Below are 18,681 nucleotides of genomic sequence, written 5' to 3'. Positions count from 1 at the left end.
CAAGAAGAAAAGAAGTTTAATTGATAGTGACAAGGTTGATGGTGATGGAATGTTTTCCGTCGGTCATGGCAGTTCCCATAAAACGGGTATCATAAGACTCTATGATGACAAAGATTATAGGAAGTTTTGTTCTCAACTTTCTTCCAAGTCTGATCCGTACAAGCTTAATGAGATGTTGGTGATATTTCTTCGGAAGCGACCAACCTTGGTCGCTATTCCATTAAAAAAAAATTAAATTCTTGACATTAGCGACCCACTTTTGGTCGCTTATTTTTAAAAAAAAATTAAAATAGCGACCAACCTTGGTCTCCATTTTCCAGATTTTAAAATATAATATTTGGATTAGAGACCAAAGTTGGTCGCTGTTTTATGAATAATAATAAATCAATAAATAATATATTTTACATTTAGAGACCAACTTTGGTCGTCAAAATTTATATTATTAAAATAATAAAGCGACCAAAGATGGTCGCTATAGTCAATACCCGGAATATTTGGTCATTTTACCTTAGAGACCAAAGTTGGTCGCTAATTAGCGACCAACTTTGGTCCCTAAAGTGAAGGGACCAGCAATATAGCGACCAGACATGTTTGGTCGCTTTTTGGTCGCTTTTGGGCCTATAAGCGACCAACTTTGGTCGCTTTTTGTGGTCGCTTTTTACCGGATTTCTAGTAGTGAAATGATAACATCACCACTACCCACATCAGCATTACAACTAATACTAGAGAAATTATTGTTAATAAAAGGTTCAATAATCCACGTAAAGTTAGGTATAGAAAATAAAAAGAAAATGAAGTAGGTAATTAATAAGAGTATAAATCATTATACACTAATACAAGTGTCAAATGTTCCTAGTATTTGAATACAATGATAATTGACTGGCAAGATGTTGTACTTTAGCCTTCATTTATGGATATTAAAACTAGACTAACTTTCAAGTCCGCATGTGAGTAATAATAGATAACATATTTTTTTTTTTTTTTTTGTTTCTCGCCCGGTGTCCGGTACCCGCATTGAAGCCCGACTATATCCAAATTCGTGCTGCGCAGGGTCCCATTTGGGGGAAGCGCTGCCTACCAAGGATTTTTTCATACCCAGAGCTCGAACCCCAGACCTCTGATTAAGAGAGGAGTAGTCTCATCCACTGCACCACATCCTTTGGTAGTGATAACATACTTAATTAAGATACTGATTGAAATTGGGTAGTGTAGGTCCACATCTAACTAAACCTCCTTAGCCGCCTGCCCTTAGTCCACCATTTTATTCGAAACATAAAACATTTAATGGGTGTGGTGATATAGATGAATTTTTTTTGGACAGTATGTGAAATGCTTTGTGCACCAAAATGTCCTTCAAGTAAAGCTTTCAGGTTTGAGTCCTAAATTAGTCGAGTAAATGTATTTTGAATACCATATGCTTATACTAAAACACAACAAGACATACAAAATTTTAAAACCCTTTTTTTTTTTATATATATATTAAAGAGTTGCTTAAAAGAAAAAGGATTTTTGCTAACAGAAAATCTTTGTGCGTCACGTTAACACTGCATGCAAAACTAGATAGTGGAAATCACAACGTGAGAAGTTAAGGTGTAACATCAGTAGCAGTTTGAGCAACTTTCACCTTCCTTTTATGAAATTATTTGTTCAGCACTATAAAGGCAAGTATTACACATATTATTTTCTTATCTTTTCTCATCTCTTTACGTACTTTAATTTTCTCTCTTTAATTAAAAACAAAAAAAAAATATGGACGATCTTGCTTTTATCTTTTCTCATCATAATCGTGAAACGTCAAGAAAACGACTTCACGAAGATGAAAAGGCTGCTGCTTTGGCTTGCATAATTTCTTTCAACACTACTACTATTAGTGGCGGACCCAGAATTTTGTGCAAGCGGGTTCAATCGGAGAAGTCCATAACTAACATAAGCGGTATACGCCGTATAAGCGGGTTCAAAAATAATTTCTATACAAAATTTACCTTGCTTTAGCCATAATTTATACATATACACAGTATTATTTTTTGACGAAGCGGGTTCAGTTGAACCCACTTCTCACCACTTGGGTCCGCCCCTGACTACTACTCCCAACTCATCACAATATTATTCATCAACAAAGGCTGAGGCAAATCAACAACAACAACAAATCCAGTATAATCCCACAGAGTGGAGTCTGAAGAGGGTAATATGTACGGCCGAGGCAAATCCTAGTACTATAAACTTCTCGCCCGGCCTTGTTTATCAAAATGGAGGAACGACAAGAAGTACAGGGGAGCAAGCTCAAGAACACTTATTAGCTGAAAGAAACAGACGACAGAAGATTACTAAGTTGTTTGTGTCCTTAGCTGCTCTTCTTCCTGTCCTCAAGAAGGTATGTACTTCTTGCAAACCCTCAATATTTAATAAAATTTTGTTCAGTGTAAAAATATTTATACGATCAGATCGATTGGAAGGTAAACAAAATTGTATGATAAGCACTAGTTGATGGTTCAAGCCGCGGAAGCGGCCACTAATACTTATATTATAATTAACGTAGACTATCTACATCAAAACTCTTTAGGATGCCGCACTTCCCGGACCCTACGGCAGAATATTTTATCCATCAAACATTAGTTGGTTAACCTGGTAAAGATAATCCCAAGTTAATTTATCCTTTAATGTACAAAATCTTTATATGCACTTCCTTTTTGAAATTTTCTTTTTGTTTCAAGAATTATCTTTGTGTAAGTTTTTTCAAACAGTTTTTGGAAAAAAATGTTTTATAAATAAATGTTATTTTCGAAATAGTTTTAAGGCATTTACCAAAAGAAAAATTTTCCTCCTTTCACAAAAGATTAACAAATCTTCAAAAAAGTTTAGAATTATCCAATCATTTTTTTATTTGTACAAACTCTTTTGCTAGTATTTTTTTTTTTTTTTTTTTAACTTCAAGTTGTCAAAACAGATTCTAAGAAATGCTTGCAAATTGGTTAAACGTGTTTAATTAAATATTGCAAGCGTTGAGAACTCTAGGTGTACGTTACTTATTGGTCTCAAGTATAAGTAAAATTGCTGTGGAACCTGAGACATATGTGGTGCATAAGTTTAGGGGCGAAAGTGCACAAACAATTATTCTTAGGATCGCTAATTAGGGATTAAACAGTATTTATTTTGTTCTATTTAAAATTCAGTGGCTAATTCCGAAATAGCAGTCCTTTAAAATGACTACTTGTTGTTATTTCTACATCTAATAACTTTGGCGCAAACTTGTACACATGTTAAAAGATTTACGAAACAAAAAATATAGATTTTGAACGGTTATTATTTGACATTATTCAATAATATTCAAATTTACTAAATAAAAATTTACTCGAATCAATAATATTCAAATTTTAGATCCACCTCGGTGTAGAACTATATATGACATTATTCAAAACAAGGTGGATTAAAGTATGTTAAAATTATTGTAGATGGACAAGGCCTCAATACTTGAAGGAGCAACCAGTCTAATTAGAAAACTACGTGAAAAAGGTGCAGCTCCTGCAGTGAAGAAGGCAAGAAATTATGAACATCAATCTTCCATTGACATGAGTATTTTACCAGAAATAGAAGTAAGAATTTTAGAAGAGGAGGTGCTAATTACAGTCTACTGCAAGAAGAAATATACAGGAATTATTGATGAAATATTAAGTGTGATTCAGAAGCTTCATCTAACCATCAAAAGCAGCAATTTCTTGACATTTGGCAACACCACAATGCATATCACAATCATTGCTCAGGTCTGATTATTAATATTTCCTAAAACCCTTTTATATCGGGAGCCTTCGAGCAACGGTATAGTTATTTCCGTATGATCTATAAGTCACGTGTTTTATAAGCTGTGGAATCAGCCACTGATATACTTGCATTGGAATATGCTTCCTACATCGCACCCTCTCGGAGTGTGGCCCTTCGGACCCTGCGTGAACACGGAAGCTTCGTGCATCGGGTTGCCTTTTTTTTTTTAATAAAAAAATTCTCTTGTATTTCAGTTTGTTACTTGGTTAGTTGGTTTTAAACTTTAATGTACGTATTTCAACAACAGATTGTCTTGCTGAGAAATTACGACAGACAATACTTAAAACGTTGAGATAATTTGATTTACAGACAAGCTAGCCATGAATCGCAATTTAAAGATGGGAATAATGTGAATAGTAATAATTTAATTGTTTGCATTTTTTATTAAAGGTTGTTGATCGCAGTTAAAATAATAAATCATGTGTTTGGTTATAAATTGGACAAAGTTTTATTTTCAAAAGTACCCTTGGCATATTTATATTGCTTTATCAATATTAATACTGAGCGTTATAAAATAATCTGGAAATCGCGATTACAAATAAAGAACAATTTCAAGAGAAATTTAAATTGAGATATACGAGATAAATGAGTAAGTAAATATTACATTCCTTTTTAAAACATGAAAAATTCATGTTAAAGTACTTGCATTTTTTGTTTAAATCGATGCCATTAATACTATTTACAAACGTATGGAGAAAATAATAGTCATTCCACAATTTTATAATTGTAGTAAACAGAGTCCGTTAGAAATTAGAGTAGGAGGATTATAAAAATTCAATACAATATTGTTTTATGTACTAGGTTGCGTTTAAACAAGACAAATTTAAGTGATAAGTAACATATGATACATAATGTATAGGTCAAAACCTGCCCTAAGGGAATTTAGCATAAATTGACATTAAGGAAAATGATGCGGCCGAGGTCGACTAGTAAAAAAATGGGACTCGTAACCGGACAGTTAACAATGGTCGAGGTCGAGCACCAAGGACAGAGCACTAATGACTAGTTTTTCTAATAAGATATTAAAGAGAATATTTCATTCAATATTCTCTGCACTTGTACTATTAGGGTTGATTAAAGATTGTCTCATATAAATAGAAAAGGAGATAAGGAGAGAAGATATGTAATATTCTTTTGATAAGAATACTTTTTGAGTAGAAAACTCTCTCTCTAGAAAAGATACAAACTCTACCTTTTTACTAAGATTCCATCATCCATTATTTCATACTTTTCCATCATATCCGAGAATGGTTCCAACATACTAGGATTTGTCTGTCGTTCATCACTGTCAGAAAGAAGAATCATCCACCTCATTCGATATTGGGTGAAACATTCTACTTATTTACATAAATATCATTTATTGCTATTTATTGCTTGATGTTCCTCTATTATTGCTCAAATCCTTCTGAATATTAAACAATCACTGTTTAATTCCCCACCAGCATTATCCCACATTTTTCGTACTAATTAGTTCTAAATCTAGAGATATTATTATTAACTAGGTTTAACTCTTTATTACATAAGATTTAATAGTTTAAGTGAAAGTTTATGCTTTTTGGTCAAATAATTTAGCGCCGTTTGTGGGGATTTTCTAGTTAAATTTTTTGTTTCTTCTAGATCTATTACTATCACGGGTTGCTAACAAACAAAAGAACACAAAACAAAACTCATTTTTTCTTATACACACAGATCTGACATGATAGGTAAGGGAGAAGAAAGAATGAGGGTAGTGGCCGACCTCACCACAAATCTCTTGAACATCATCAATGAGGTTTCTGAGACAGAAGGCGAGGACATAACGCCTAATGCCTCTCCCAGGCTAGGCGGGTCGCCTCTCCCTCACGGTAGTATTGCAACATCCCGCGGTAGAGGAGCTTCCACGTCCATGACTGAAGAGACGCCACCAGCGGTGAAAAATCTCCTTTAGGCTTGGCTAACCGACACGCTAACCAACATCCTCCACAAGCCCGCTCAGGATACAGTCATAGAAAATGCGAGGACTTGCGTTGCACTGACTATGGTCGAGCAGTATGACCCTTTACCCCTTCCAATAATAGGTACTACTCATACTGTTAATAATGCAGGTGACGACACCCTCACAACCATTTTGAAAAAGATGGAGAAAATGGAGAACGAGAACAAAATGCTTCGGGTCCAAATGAGAGAGCACCAAGAAAGGTTCGACAAAATACCGGGTGCCCCGAAACTCTTGCCGAAGAGAGATGCCGGTCGGTTTGTCGAGCAACCATACAATGATAAAGCCGCCCCGCATACCATACCAAAAACCTTCAAAATTCCGCCCTATCTGAAAATATATGATGGCACGACCGATCCCGAAGATCATGTAACTTACTATGTCACCACTGTAAAAGGCAATGACCTCGCCAAGTAACAAGTATCCTCCATCTTGTTGAAAAAATTCGGCGATACACTCACCGGAGGAGCATTGACTTGATATTCGCAGCTGCCCGCACGTTCCATCGAAACATTCGAAGAGATGGCTGACAAGTTCGTAACGGCCCATGCTGGAGCAAAAAAGCGGAGGCGAGAGTGAACGATATATTCGCTATCAAACAATCGCCTTGAGAGGTATTGAGGGACTTCCTCGCCCGGTTTAACCGAGTAAGAATGACCTTGCCAAATGTATTGGAGGGAATGGTTGTCGCAGCTTTCCAAATCGGACTGAGCAGGAATGGTTCAAGAGCGACCAGAAAGTTATTGAGCCGACTCATGAAATATCCTCCGACCACTTGGGATGAATTACATAACACAATATTGTGTTGAGGTCCGAGCAGACGAGGACAATCTGAATGGGCCAACCCATCGATTGACCTCGGTACAAGATGAATCCAGGAAATATCAAAGAAATGATATCAGAAGTGACCTCGTATCTCCATGACTCAACTGAGAACGACATCAACCATATGTCAGAAGCACCGTCGCGCCCCACTCCCTCCATGAAGAGGGCTCGCCTAGATCAAAGATAGGAACTTATCGGAACGAGAGAGGTATGCCCCCTTTGTTATCCACTTACAATTTTTGTGTGTCGCTTTCAGAAATAATCTATGCATTAGAGAAGCTCAGACCAAAAGTAAAGCGGCCACAAAAGATGAGGTTTGATCCAAGCACCAGAAAGTCAGACGCACTCTGCGAGTTCCACCAAGAGCGAGGTCATAAAACTAAGGACTGCATCGCCCTAGGGTAGGAGGTCGTAAATATGTTTCGCCAAGGACACGTCAAAGAATTGCTGAGCGACTGGGGGAGGACCAACTTTGCCCGAGGATGTGAACAACATCATGGACCACCAAAACTGCCCTCCCCGACCCCCACCATTCAAATAATCATCTGGGGCGGCGACGACACTTGTATCAACAACATAAAGTTCACCACGACCCATAAGCTCAAACGGTCGATCGCTCACGAACGGTACGACGAATTCGAAGAAAGTATCATCTTCGATAAGTCAGATACCAACGGTTTGATTTTCCCTCATTTTGATGCCCTTGTTATAACTTAAACGAATATTTGATATAGATGTGAGAACCATTATAGTGGACGATGGGAGCGGCGTGTGCATTATCCACCCTCGAGTACTTGCACAAATAAAACTCGAGGATAAGATAGTGCCGCGAAGCATGATGCTAACATGTTTTAACAATGCAGTTGAACGAACATCTAGAGAAATCACACTCCCCATCCTGGCCGGCGGCATTACTTTGGAAACCACATTCAGCATCATGGACCAGGACACGACGTACAATGCCATAATAGGGCGACCATAGATACACGCCATGGGGGTCATCCCCATCCAGCTTGTACCAAGTCATCACTTTTTCAACCCCAAGGGGAATATTTAGCATACGTGAAGAACAACACACATCTCAAGAATGCTACCACATCATCCTAGATTGTATGATCACTCAAGAAATGAAGGGCAAAGCAAAACAAGCATAGCAATTAACAGGGCCGGGGTCGAGCAACGATGAAAGGGAAGACGTCATCAAAGATCCTGAAATGGTAGAAGCCATGGAATCGACCATAGAAGACCTCGAACCCTTTAAACTTGATGACAACGACCACAGCAAAAAAGCTTACATCGACTGCAAGATTCAAGAACCAGGTAAATTCCGTTAATTATTAACTGCTAACGCGGACTTATTTGATTGTTTCCATGCAAATATGCCAGGTATCCCGAAGGAGATCGCTACACACAAACTGAACGTCAAACCCTTTCACCCCTTGGTGAGGCAGATTAGGTGGAAGTTCAATTACTCAATAAATGATGCCGTGCATGAAAAGGTTGAAACATTACTGGAAAAAGTGTGCATTCGGCGTGACCTCAGGAAAATTCTTGGGTTTCCTAGTGTCACAGCGAGTCATCGTGGTCAACCCCGACCAAATCAAAGCTAGAAGGAATAACAGAGCACTTAACCACCAAAAAACAGGTTCAGAGGCTGACTGGACGTATTGACGCCCTGTCGAAATTCATCTCGCGATCATCCAATTGATTCCACAAATTTTTTGGCGTATGATAACTAGGGATTCTAGCCTATTTTATGCTCCTTTTTGCTTAAGTTTTGGATTGAAAGTGTGTACAAGTATTTCTAAAAGCTAACTTATTATTCTTTTTGCAGTGTTTGGTCAAAAAGAGACAAGAAAGTCAAAACCAACTCATAAAGGAGTGAAACCTGCACAAGTTCAACGTTGAGTCAAAAGGGCGTTGACAGCGAAGAAACAGACGCGGACGCGGAGAGTCCACCACTGAGGCGGTCCTGATTACGCTCTCAGCGGTGGCAAGGTTCATAGAATTACATTTTTGGGCTTGCAAGTTACCGCTGCCCGCGGTGAAATTGCATGGCAGCGGTGTCTCTGTCACGGTCGCGATCAAGTTCTCGCCCTCAGCGAAAGTGAGAATCAGAGAACTAAGTCCTAAGCTCAAATTGAAGACCGCAGTCCGCGCTCATATTTCGCGGCTGCGGTTGGAGGAGTGCTAAAGCGGTAGTTTTTCCGCTCCTAGCGGACTCAAGTTCAGAACTAGCTATCAAGAGAAGAACCGTGGTTCGCGCTTGCCTTTGCGCGACCGTGATAGTACAAGCGCTAAGGTGGTCGAGTTTCCGCTGTCAGCGATATCCTCGTAGGGGAAATTTTATCCGAAAAATTTAGCTTTGTATAAATAGTTCTTTTTTAGATTTTTAGGTCATCTGTTGTTTTGGAGAGCACGTGAACAATCAGTTTTTACCTTTTTGAGTAATTTTAGAACATCTTTAGAAATCAATCTTAGATTTTAATCTTGTAATTACTTTTTATGGCTTGTATTTCATCTCCATATTTGATTTCTTCTTTGATTATGAGTAGCTAAACCCATTAGCTAGGGTTGTGTCTCAACGCTATTGTGGGTATTTAATGGGTCTTCAATTTTAGGACTTAAATGTTTATGGGTGAATGATATTTAGATTGATTTATGCTTTAAATGTTGAATTGGTGGTTGCAAACACTGATTTGTGCCTTTTTGACTTAGGCTTTTCTTGAGAAAGAGAGACTAAGTCTAGGAAATTCAGGCTAACAAGGATTTGGGGTGAATTCAAGAGATTGATAGCCCCAATTAAAGGGTTAAACCTAGAGATAGTAATACCCGACTTGAGCCAATTTTTCTTGCATTGTTTGAACACCCAATTGGGCTTGAGAAAGACAATTAGGGAAAAGTCACTCAAACTACCGAGAGGTATATAGTGAGTAGTTATGTGCAATGGCTATATTCTGATCCCAATTACAACAAGTTTGCCCTATGTTTTAGACCTCGTTAGATACTCACCTAGGTGTAAGTCACTTCTAGTGCCTTTTTACTAATTGAGAAAACCTTACAAAAATATCATACTTAGCTTATTTTCATTCTTCATTAGTGTTAAAACTAGAATAGTAACCAAACAAAGCATGATGGGAAGTGCAATTAAGAACATCGCGCATTGCTAGATTAGATAGGAACCCAATTCCAAACCATTATTAGCTCTCTTTGGATTCGATCCCGACCTTTTGGGGTAAAAGCTGCATCGGCCACTCTATAGGGTTAGAGCCGATCACTTTTTGGTGTCGTTGTCGGGGAGCTAAGCAGTTTTGGTTATCTATATGACTAGTTTTGTGTCTTGTTTTTCTTTCCTTCTATTTTACTAACTTTTCTGAGTAATCAATTCAGGTACAAAATGACGAACAGTGATCCTCTTGGAAATGTTCTTTCGGGGGAGGAGGTAGATGATAATGGTGATGATGAGGTGCCTCTAGAACCTCAAGGTCAAAGAAGAGGCCGCCAGGCTAATGACAACATTCCAGAACCTCCCTTGCCTCCCCCAAGAGTTACTCCTCGGGTGCTTCCAAATGAAGGATACGCAAGTGCAATTGTCCCACCCGGAACCTGGCGAGCAATTTCCAAATTACAAATGTGATGTTGACTTTATTGGAGCAGCGAGGATACTTCACAGGCGCTCCCCATCAAAATGTATATAAACATCTTAAAGGCTTTGTGGATACCTGCTAGGGAAGTAAACAGACAAATGTGTCGGAGGATGCATTGAGATTGAGATTGTTCCCTTTCTCACTTAGAGGGAAAGCTTTGGACTGGCTTCAAAGACTTCCCAACCATTCCATCACTACGTGGGATGAGTTGGTGGATAAGTTTATAGCTAAGTTTTTCTCGCTGGGGCATATGGCGACATTGAGAGATGAGATATTGGCCTTCAAACAGGATCTTAACGAACCACTTCATGATATCTGGGAAAGGTATCAGACAATGATGAAAGAATGTCCGAACAATGACATTACCGAAGCAATGATCTAGCAAACATTCTACCTTGGCATTAACACGACCAATCAGTGTGTAGTGAACTAGCTAGCAGGGGAAAATTTTATGAACACACCTTATGCTGAGGCGTGTGAGATATTGGATGAGATGGCAGATACTTCCTCAGCTTGGCAAAGTCGAGCTAATGTGCCACAGGGTGATCCCACTATCATCACCTACACAAAGAGCTCCACGACCATGGCCAGGCAATAGCAGAGTTAACTACAACAATGAACCAATTGGCAAAAGCTCAATTGCAGCAAGTTCAAGCGCTGAGACAAGTAAATGCCATGGAAGGTGTCAACATGTTGGTCAACAATAGGCGACAAAGAGGTCAACAAGGTCAAGGTAGTCCGGATCAATATGAGCAGGGTAACAGTTGTTTTAACCAAGATGATGGGTATGATGAGCAAAGTGAAGAAGTTCAGTACGTGAACAATTACCAAGGGCAAAGGGGCAATGCTCCTAATCAACAACTGCGGAGATCCCAAGGAAACTGGGAGAATCAAAACCAACAGGGAAATAGCAACTGGGGGAATAACAATCAGAACTGGGGCAACCAGAACAACTAGGGAAACTGGAGTGGCAACAAAAACTATTGGGGACAACAACCAAGGGGGTTAGAATAATAACAATCAAGGAAATCAGGGGCAAGGCTTTCAAAGACCTCCGATGTATCAACAACCAAACAACCCGCCTCCATTTCCGTCCCAAGGTCCTAGAACGTCAAACAATAAGATGGGAAGGATCGAGATGATGTTTGAACAAATAATGAAAAAGAATGCCGACTCTGATGCCCAATTGGCATCCCATAACACTTCAATCCGAAACTTGGAGGTTCAACTTGCCCATATTTTGCAATCTTTAAATACTCGCCCTAAGAGGGATCTACCTAGTGATACGGTAGTAAACTCAAAGGGTGGAAACAATACCGGGCATGCAATGGCGGTAATCACAAGAAACGGTCGAGGTGGTGATGTTAATACCTCCAAGCAAAAGGAAGTTATGAGTGATGAGGTTGAAGTGCAAGATGATGATGTTTCTATAGTTGATGAGCAAGTGAGTGAAGAGAATTTGAATGAAGAAGTGAGAATTGATATTCATGATAATGATGTGGAGACTCAAAATGACGTGAACCCGTCGAGGGAACACGTAATAGACATGCCGGAAATGGTTGTGCTTAAAGCTAAGGCTCCTTTGCCAAGGCCTTCTCCACCTTACCCTCAAAGACTTATGAAGAAAAAGAATGAAAACCAATTTAAGAAGTTTATTGAGATATGAAAAGCTTGCCGATCAATGTTCCTTTGGTGGAAGCTCTTGAGCAAATGCCGGGTTACGCCAAGTTTATGAAAGACTTGGTGACAGAAAAAGATCTATGAATTATGAGACCATCAAAATGACTCATCAGGTAAGTGCTATTGTGCACTCGATGTCTCTAAAGCTTGAAGATCTCGGTGCTTTCACCATTCCATGTACCATTAGGAGTGCGGATTTTGCAAAGGCATTGTGTGATTTGGGAGCAAGCATAAATTTGATGCCTTACTCCGTGTTCAAAACTTTGGGTATTGGTCAACCGAGAGCTACTTCAATGAGATTGCAAATGGTGGATAGAACTATGAAGAGGCCTCTTAGTATTATTGATGATGTTCTTATCCGGGTGGACAAATTTATCTTGCCTGCTAATTTTATGATTCTCGACTGCGAAGTCGACTATGAGGCGCCTATAATTTTGGGAAGACCTTTCCTAGCAACTGGGGAGGCATTGGTTGATGTGGAAGCAGGGGAACTCACCTTCCGAGTAGGTGATGAAAAAGTGGTCTTTCATGTGTGCAAATCAATGAGGCACCCGAATAGTACTGAAATGTGCTCTTTTGTGGATCTTGTCATGGAGGTGATAGTTGATGATACTAGTGCCATGATCAATGTGGAGGATCCTTTAGAAGCGGTGTTGAACCTTCATGTGAATGAGGATGAAGGTAGGGTGGAGTGTGTCAATGCTTTGCACGGAATGTGCTCTTATTCTTATGAGCCTCGTAAGCTCTCTTTGGATCTTGAGAACAGAAAGACTCCGCCAATAAAGACCTCAATTGAGGAACCTCCTGTTTTGGAGTTGAAGCCTTTTCCTTCATACCTCAGGTATGAATTCTTGGGCCCTAGTTCAACTTTACCTATTATTCTTTCTTCTTGTCTTACTAACGTGCAGGTAGATGCAACACTGGAGGTGCTCCAAAGAAGAAAGAAGGAAATTGGATGGACTCTATATGATATTCGGGGAATAAGCCATGCCTTTTGCATGCACAAGATTATACTCGAAGATGATGCTAAGCCCTCCGTGGAACATCAAAGGAGGTTGAACGAGGCTATTCAAGAGGTTGTCAAAAAGTAGGTGATCAAGTGGTTAGATGCAGGGGTTGTGTACCCCATCTCGGATAGTTCTTGGACTTCGCCGGTGTAATGTGTGCCGAAGAAGGGTGGTATGACTGTGGTTACCAATGAGCAAAATGAGTTGATTCCACCAGGACTCTCACCGGATGGAGGGTGTGCATGGACTATCGAAAGCTGAATAAAGTGACCCGCAAAGATCATTTTCCATTGCCCTTTCTTGACCAGATGCTGGATAGACTTGCTGGGCGTGCCTTCTACTATTTTCTAGATGGGTACTCAGGTTATAACCAGATTTTGATTGCTCCGAAAGATCAGGAGAAAACCACCTTCACGTGTCCGTATGGCACCTTTGCATTTTCTAGGATGCCATTTGGTTTGTGTAATGCACCGGCTACCTTTCAGCGGTGTATGATGGCTATATTTACTGACATGGTGGAGGACTTTTTGGAAGTGTTCATGGATGATTTCAGTGTTTTGGGTGACTCCTTTGATGAGTGTTTGAAGAATCTTGACAAAGTGCTAGCCTAGTGTAAAGAGACAAATCTTGTGCTTAACTGGGAAAAATGCCAATTTATGGTTGATGAGGGCATTGTCCTCGGCCATAAGATCTCAAATAACGGAATTGAGGCGGATAAGGCGAAATTGAAGTGATTTCGAAGCTTTCTCCTGCTACTTCAGTTAAGGGGGTTAGGAGTTTTCTTGGGCATGCGGGGTTCTATCGAAGATACATCAAAGACTTTTCTAAGGTAGTGAATCCTTTATGCAAACTATTAGAAAATGATGCAAAGTTCGTGTTTAATGAGGAATGCATGAAAGATTTTGAACTTCTCAAGTACAAATTGACAATCACTCCCATTATTACCGCACCGAATTGGAGCTTACCTTTTGAGCTCATGTGTAATGCAAGTGATATTGCGGTAGGAGTGGTTTTGGGTCAAAGAGTAAACAAGATGTTTCACCCGGTGTATTATGCAAGCAAACCAATGAATGCTGCTCAAGTGAATTACATGGTGACAAAAAAAGAGTTGCTAGCAATTGTGTTTGCAATGGAGAAATTTAGGCCTTATCTTATGGGTGCAAAGGTGATAGTTCATACTGACCATGTAGCACTCCGCTACTTGATGACAAAGAAGGATTCTAAGGCTCGGTTGATGAGATGGGTTCTATTGCTTCAAGAGTTTGACCTTGAGATTGTTGATCGGAAAGGGGGTGAAAACCAAGTGACGGACCACTTGTCCCGCTTGGAGGAGGAGGGGAGGCCCCGTGATGTCCTCGAAATTAATGATTCATTCCCTGATGAGCAACTCCTATCCGTATCTATGAATAGCATGCCTTGGTTCGCAGATGTTGCCAACTTTTTTGTGATCAGTATTGTTTCGTGTGAGCTCTCTTCTAACCAAAGGAAGAAGCTTAAATGGGATAGTTTGGTCTACTACTGGGATGAACCGTATTTGGTCAAAATTGTAATGGTGGTAGATACGGAGATGTGTTCCAGAAGAGGAGCAAATGAGTATTCTGGATACTTGTCATTCCTCTCCCAACGGTGGTCATCATGGTGGGGCAAGGATAGCTTTAAAGGTGCTTAGCTGTGGTTTTTATTGGCCTACGTTGTACAAGGATGCGTGTGAGCTTGTGAAAAGATGTGATGAGTGTTAGAGAGCAGGTGGAATTTCAAAGAAGGATGAAATGCCTCTCACCACTATTCTTGAGGTTGGCATATTTGATGTGTGAGGCATTGACTTCATGGGACCTTTTGTGAGTTCATGTGGCAACACATACATTCTGGTAGCCGTTGATTATGTTTCCAAATGGGTTAAGGCCATGGATTTACCCAACAACGAGGCCCGAAGTGTGGTGGCTTTTCTCAAGAAGAATATCTTTACTCGGTTTGGCACTCCTAGAGCAATCATCAGTGATGGGGGTTCTCATTTCTGCAATAAGGCATTTGACACTTTGCTGGCAAAGTATGGTGTCAATCACAAGGTTTCAACCCCTTAGCATCCTCAGGATAGTGGGCAAGTTGAGGTCTCCAACAGGGAGATTAAGAGCATATTGTCAAAGACTGTCAATGCAAATAGGACTGACTGATCAAAGAAATTGGATGATGCTTTGTGGGCTTATATGACTGCTTACAAGACTCTGATTGGTATGTCTCTATACCGGTTGGTGTTTGGGAAAGCTTTCCATCTCCCATTTGAGTTAGAGCACAAGGCCATGTGGGCTTTGAGAAAGTTAAATCTTGAATGGGATGTTGCAACAAATCTTCGGGTAGAGTAACTCGATGAGCTTGATGAGTTCCGATTTCATGCCTATTCCAGGTCGTCCTTGTATAAGGACAAGATGAAGTACTTACATGACAAGTATTATCATAGCAAGGAATTCAAGGAAGGTGACTTGGTTCTCTTATTCAACTCCCGGTTACGACTGTTCCCGGGAAAGCTCAAATCAAAATGGAGTGGACCTTTTGAGGTGGTGCTTGTAACTCCATTTGGTGCTCTTGATTTGAAAAACAAAAATGGTGAAATCTTCAAAGTTAATGGGCACAGAGTGAAGCACTATCTTGGCAAGTTTGATGACAGCCACGTGGTGGCAGTGATCCATCTCAAATGATTGATGGTAACCTACGTCGTGTCGCGACGTTAAATCGGGCGCTTCTTGGGAGGCAACACATGTGTTTTTCTTCTTTTTGATTTTCTTCTTAGTGTAGGCTTTGTTTTTACTAATTGGTTATGAGATGTGTGTAGGAATGTTTGATGCAGTGCAGGACTATGCTGGAAAAAAAATTATGCAATAGTCTGAAGTTGGACCGCTGACAGCGCTCTATTTTCCGCGGTCAGTGGTGGTCAGTTTGCTGAGGCGTAATTTGATGGCGGACGCGGGATTAAAAAGGCCAAAATGAGAATTCTCTGAAGTTTCATCCGCGTCCGCGGTCAGCGGTGCCTTTCCGCGGCCGCGTGCTATTTTTCGCTCTCAGCGGTAGTCTCAGTAAAGCATCCCTTCTGTTCGTCATAAGCGCGGACCGCAGTGATTTTCCGCGCCTGCGCCAGGTGAGTGTTGTGGGTCCCAGGGTGTTTTCTATAAATGGGAGATCATGAGGCCTTTTACACTTTTCTATCTTTTCTCTCTCAAAGCACAAATTTTCAATGTTCACCAAAACCCTAATCTGCTCCAATTCAAAATCAAAGTCCATTTTTCATCACTCATTACACAACTGGTAATTTCACTCCTTCATTATTCTTTAATTTTGTACTTGTTTTTCTTTTAATTGTTAGTTTTTACTTATTCTTCTTCTTTTCTTAATGTTAATTACATTAAGCTTAATTAGTTAAGGTTGATGATTTAATAGCTATTTGGGGTTAATAGTATAGTAATAACCTCTAAATGCATGAAAAATTGAAACCCTAGGATTGCTCAGGCCGATTTTGAATTCTGCGGCCGCGGATGTTTTTCCACGGTCAGCGTTCATGAATTATATCTGACTTGGAAGTCTTGCTGACTGCGGTCAGCGGTGACAAAGTCCCCTGACAGCGGCCTAACCTCCACGGTGCTTTCTCGCAGTCAGTGGTGCTCAAGTTCAGAAAAGTAACAATAATGGTCCGCGGTCGCGATTGTTTTTTTGTGGACAGCGGTGCAACCTCCGTGGCCACGCCCAATTTTTCACGCTCAGCAGTAACATAGAATCAGAGGGTGGGTAGTCTGATCCCTATACCTCCGCGCCGCAAAGCATTTTCCGCACTCAGCGGTGCTCATTCCGCGACCGCGCTCCTTTTTCCGATGTTAGCGGTTGTGCAAGTTTTCACAATACAGTCATCTGTTCTCTGATGTTCATCACTGCTTCTTTTAGCACCAGTACTAACAATCTTCCACTGATTATGTTTGCAGACAATGGTTAAATCTAGAGGTGGCGGTGAGAAACAAAAGGGGAAAGCAGAGTCCTTCCGGGGTAGGGGACAAGGAGAAATTAAGTTAACCCCAGCAATACGGGAATCAATTGGGCAAATGAGGAAGAACAATAGAGCTGCAGACAGATATGCATCCCACTCAGAGGGAAGTGACTATGTCCCATCCCGGGAGGCCTCAGAGGGTGACTCGGTGCCTACACATGTTCCAGACTTCCCGAGGAGATTTCATTTGACAGATGAGCCTACACCCCAGCCTCTCCTACTTCTCCTACAGCTTCTGAGTCGTCTGATGGCTCAGTGGAGAGTAGTGAGTCCTCAGCTTCAGCCTCACCTCCAGCTTCATCACCGTGACAGGATCCCATAGATGTAGATGCTGAGGAACCGGATGATGGGAGAGGGGGTGATACCCAGACCGGAGGTGTGAAAAGGACAAGAAACCCAGAGGTGTGGAAACAGAGGTTTGTCAGTGAGCTGGCATATCACAAATTCAGGGAGTGGTGGGCTCAAAAGTCATCCATACATGAGCGTCAGTTCATAGAGCGGGATCTTTTGCCTCACAACCCCAATGTGAAGCAACACTTTAATGAAGACTGAGGACCCATAGAGAGTTTTCTTTACTCTCTAACCCCTTTTTGATCTTATTTTTGGTTATTTAGCATTGAGGACAATGCTAGTTTTCATTTGAGGGGTGGTCCTATTTTGATGATTTGATAGTTGGGTTGTAATGATGATACTATTTTTCTTTATGCTTATTTTGCACTTTTTGTCTGTATATAACTTTACCATTTATTTTTTTTACTTTTCGTTATTTTTCAATTTCGGTATGTATATAAAGTTACTTTTTCATGTATATTCATTCCGTCTTATGTGTATTCGTCTAAATCCCCTATTGTACATATTTAGTTTACTTTCCGCATTTTACTTTATAACTTCTTTTTCAATTTTCCTTAATAGTATAGCTTCTTATTTCATTTAGTAGCTTCTTTTTTGGTTCGTAGATTCTTATTTTACAAGTTTTAGTAATCAATAAGCCTTTGGTTTTCTTAATGCCACGGTTATTTTCAAAGGTGGAGTTTGTGTGAACCGGGTGCCCTGAATGTTTGTCTAGGCGAAATCCTAAGTGTATCTCGGCTTGGGAAGTGATTATAGGCTCTCCTTGATCCTAATTGAGACTTGAGAACATCCATAGCCCACTAAAAATGACATCCCTAGTCAACCCCGTTGAGCCGTAACCTTTACTCTTTCAAAAACCATGATACAAGCCTTTATTCGTTCTAAAATGATCCTTTCTTAGCACCCGATCTTTCCTTAGCACAAATTGGCAAAAGTACAAGTTTGGGGGATGAGACGAGGAATGCAAAAGTGATAAAAGGTACAAAAAGGAAGAAAAGGGAAGGAAAAAGAAAAAGAAAGAAAAAAGCCAAAAAGTCAAAAAGTAAGCGAACAATGTTGAAGAAATGAAGGGATTCAATAAAAGCAAAAATGAAAGGCTAGGAAAGACTAGAAAGGAGAAAAGGGATTGACATGAATAAGAAAGAGTGATATTGTGTCTCTCTAGCCCCTAAGGAAGAAGTAAATGACTCAAAGAGTCAAGAAATTTTGAGCCAAAATGAAGCAAATGGAGTGCTTAAGGAAAGATGAGACCTTCATAGACCAATATATCTTACCCTGAACCAAAAGCCTTCATTACATTCCCGCAAAAGCCCTATATGATCTTGAGTTGAGTGAGCTTACATTAGTGGTGAT

General features: G+C 40.1%; 1 protein-coding gene across 1 annotated transcript; it reads left to right on the top strand.

The window, feature by feature from the left end:
- Positions 1,750 to 4,124, top strand: LOC109226150 (transcription factor bHLH25-like). The gene is made up of 3 exons (XM_019390949.1): positions 1,750 to 1,840; positions 1,950 to 2,371; positions 3,450 to 4,124. The coding sequence occupies exons 1-3, from the start codon at positions 1,750 to 1,752 to the stop codon at positions 3,762 to 3,764; spliced, it is 828 nt and encodes a 275-aa protein (XP_019246494.1). The 3' UTR covers positions 3,765 to 4,124.

Source organism: Nicotiana attenuata, chromosome 5 (genome assembly GCF_001879085.1).
Source record: "Nicotiana attenuata strain UT chromosome 5, NIATTr2, whole genome shotgun sequence".
NCBI lineage: Eukaryota > Viridiplantae > Streptophyta > Magnoliopsida > Solanales > Solanaceae > Nicotiana > Nicotiana attenuata.
This window is presented reverse-complemented; position numbering and strand designations above follow the sequence as displayed.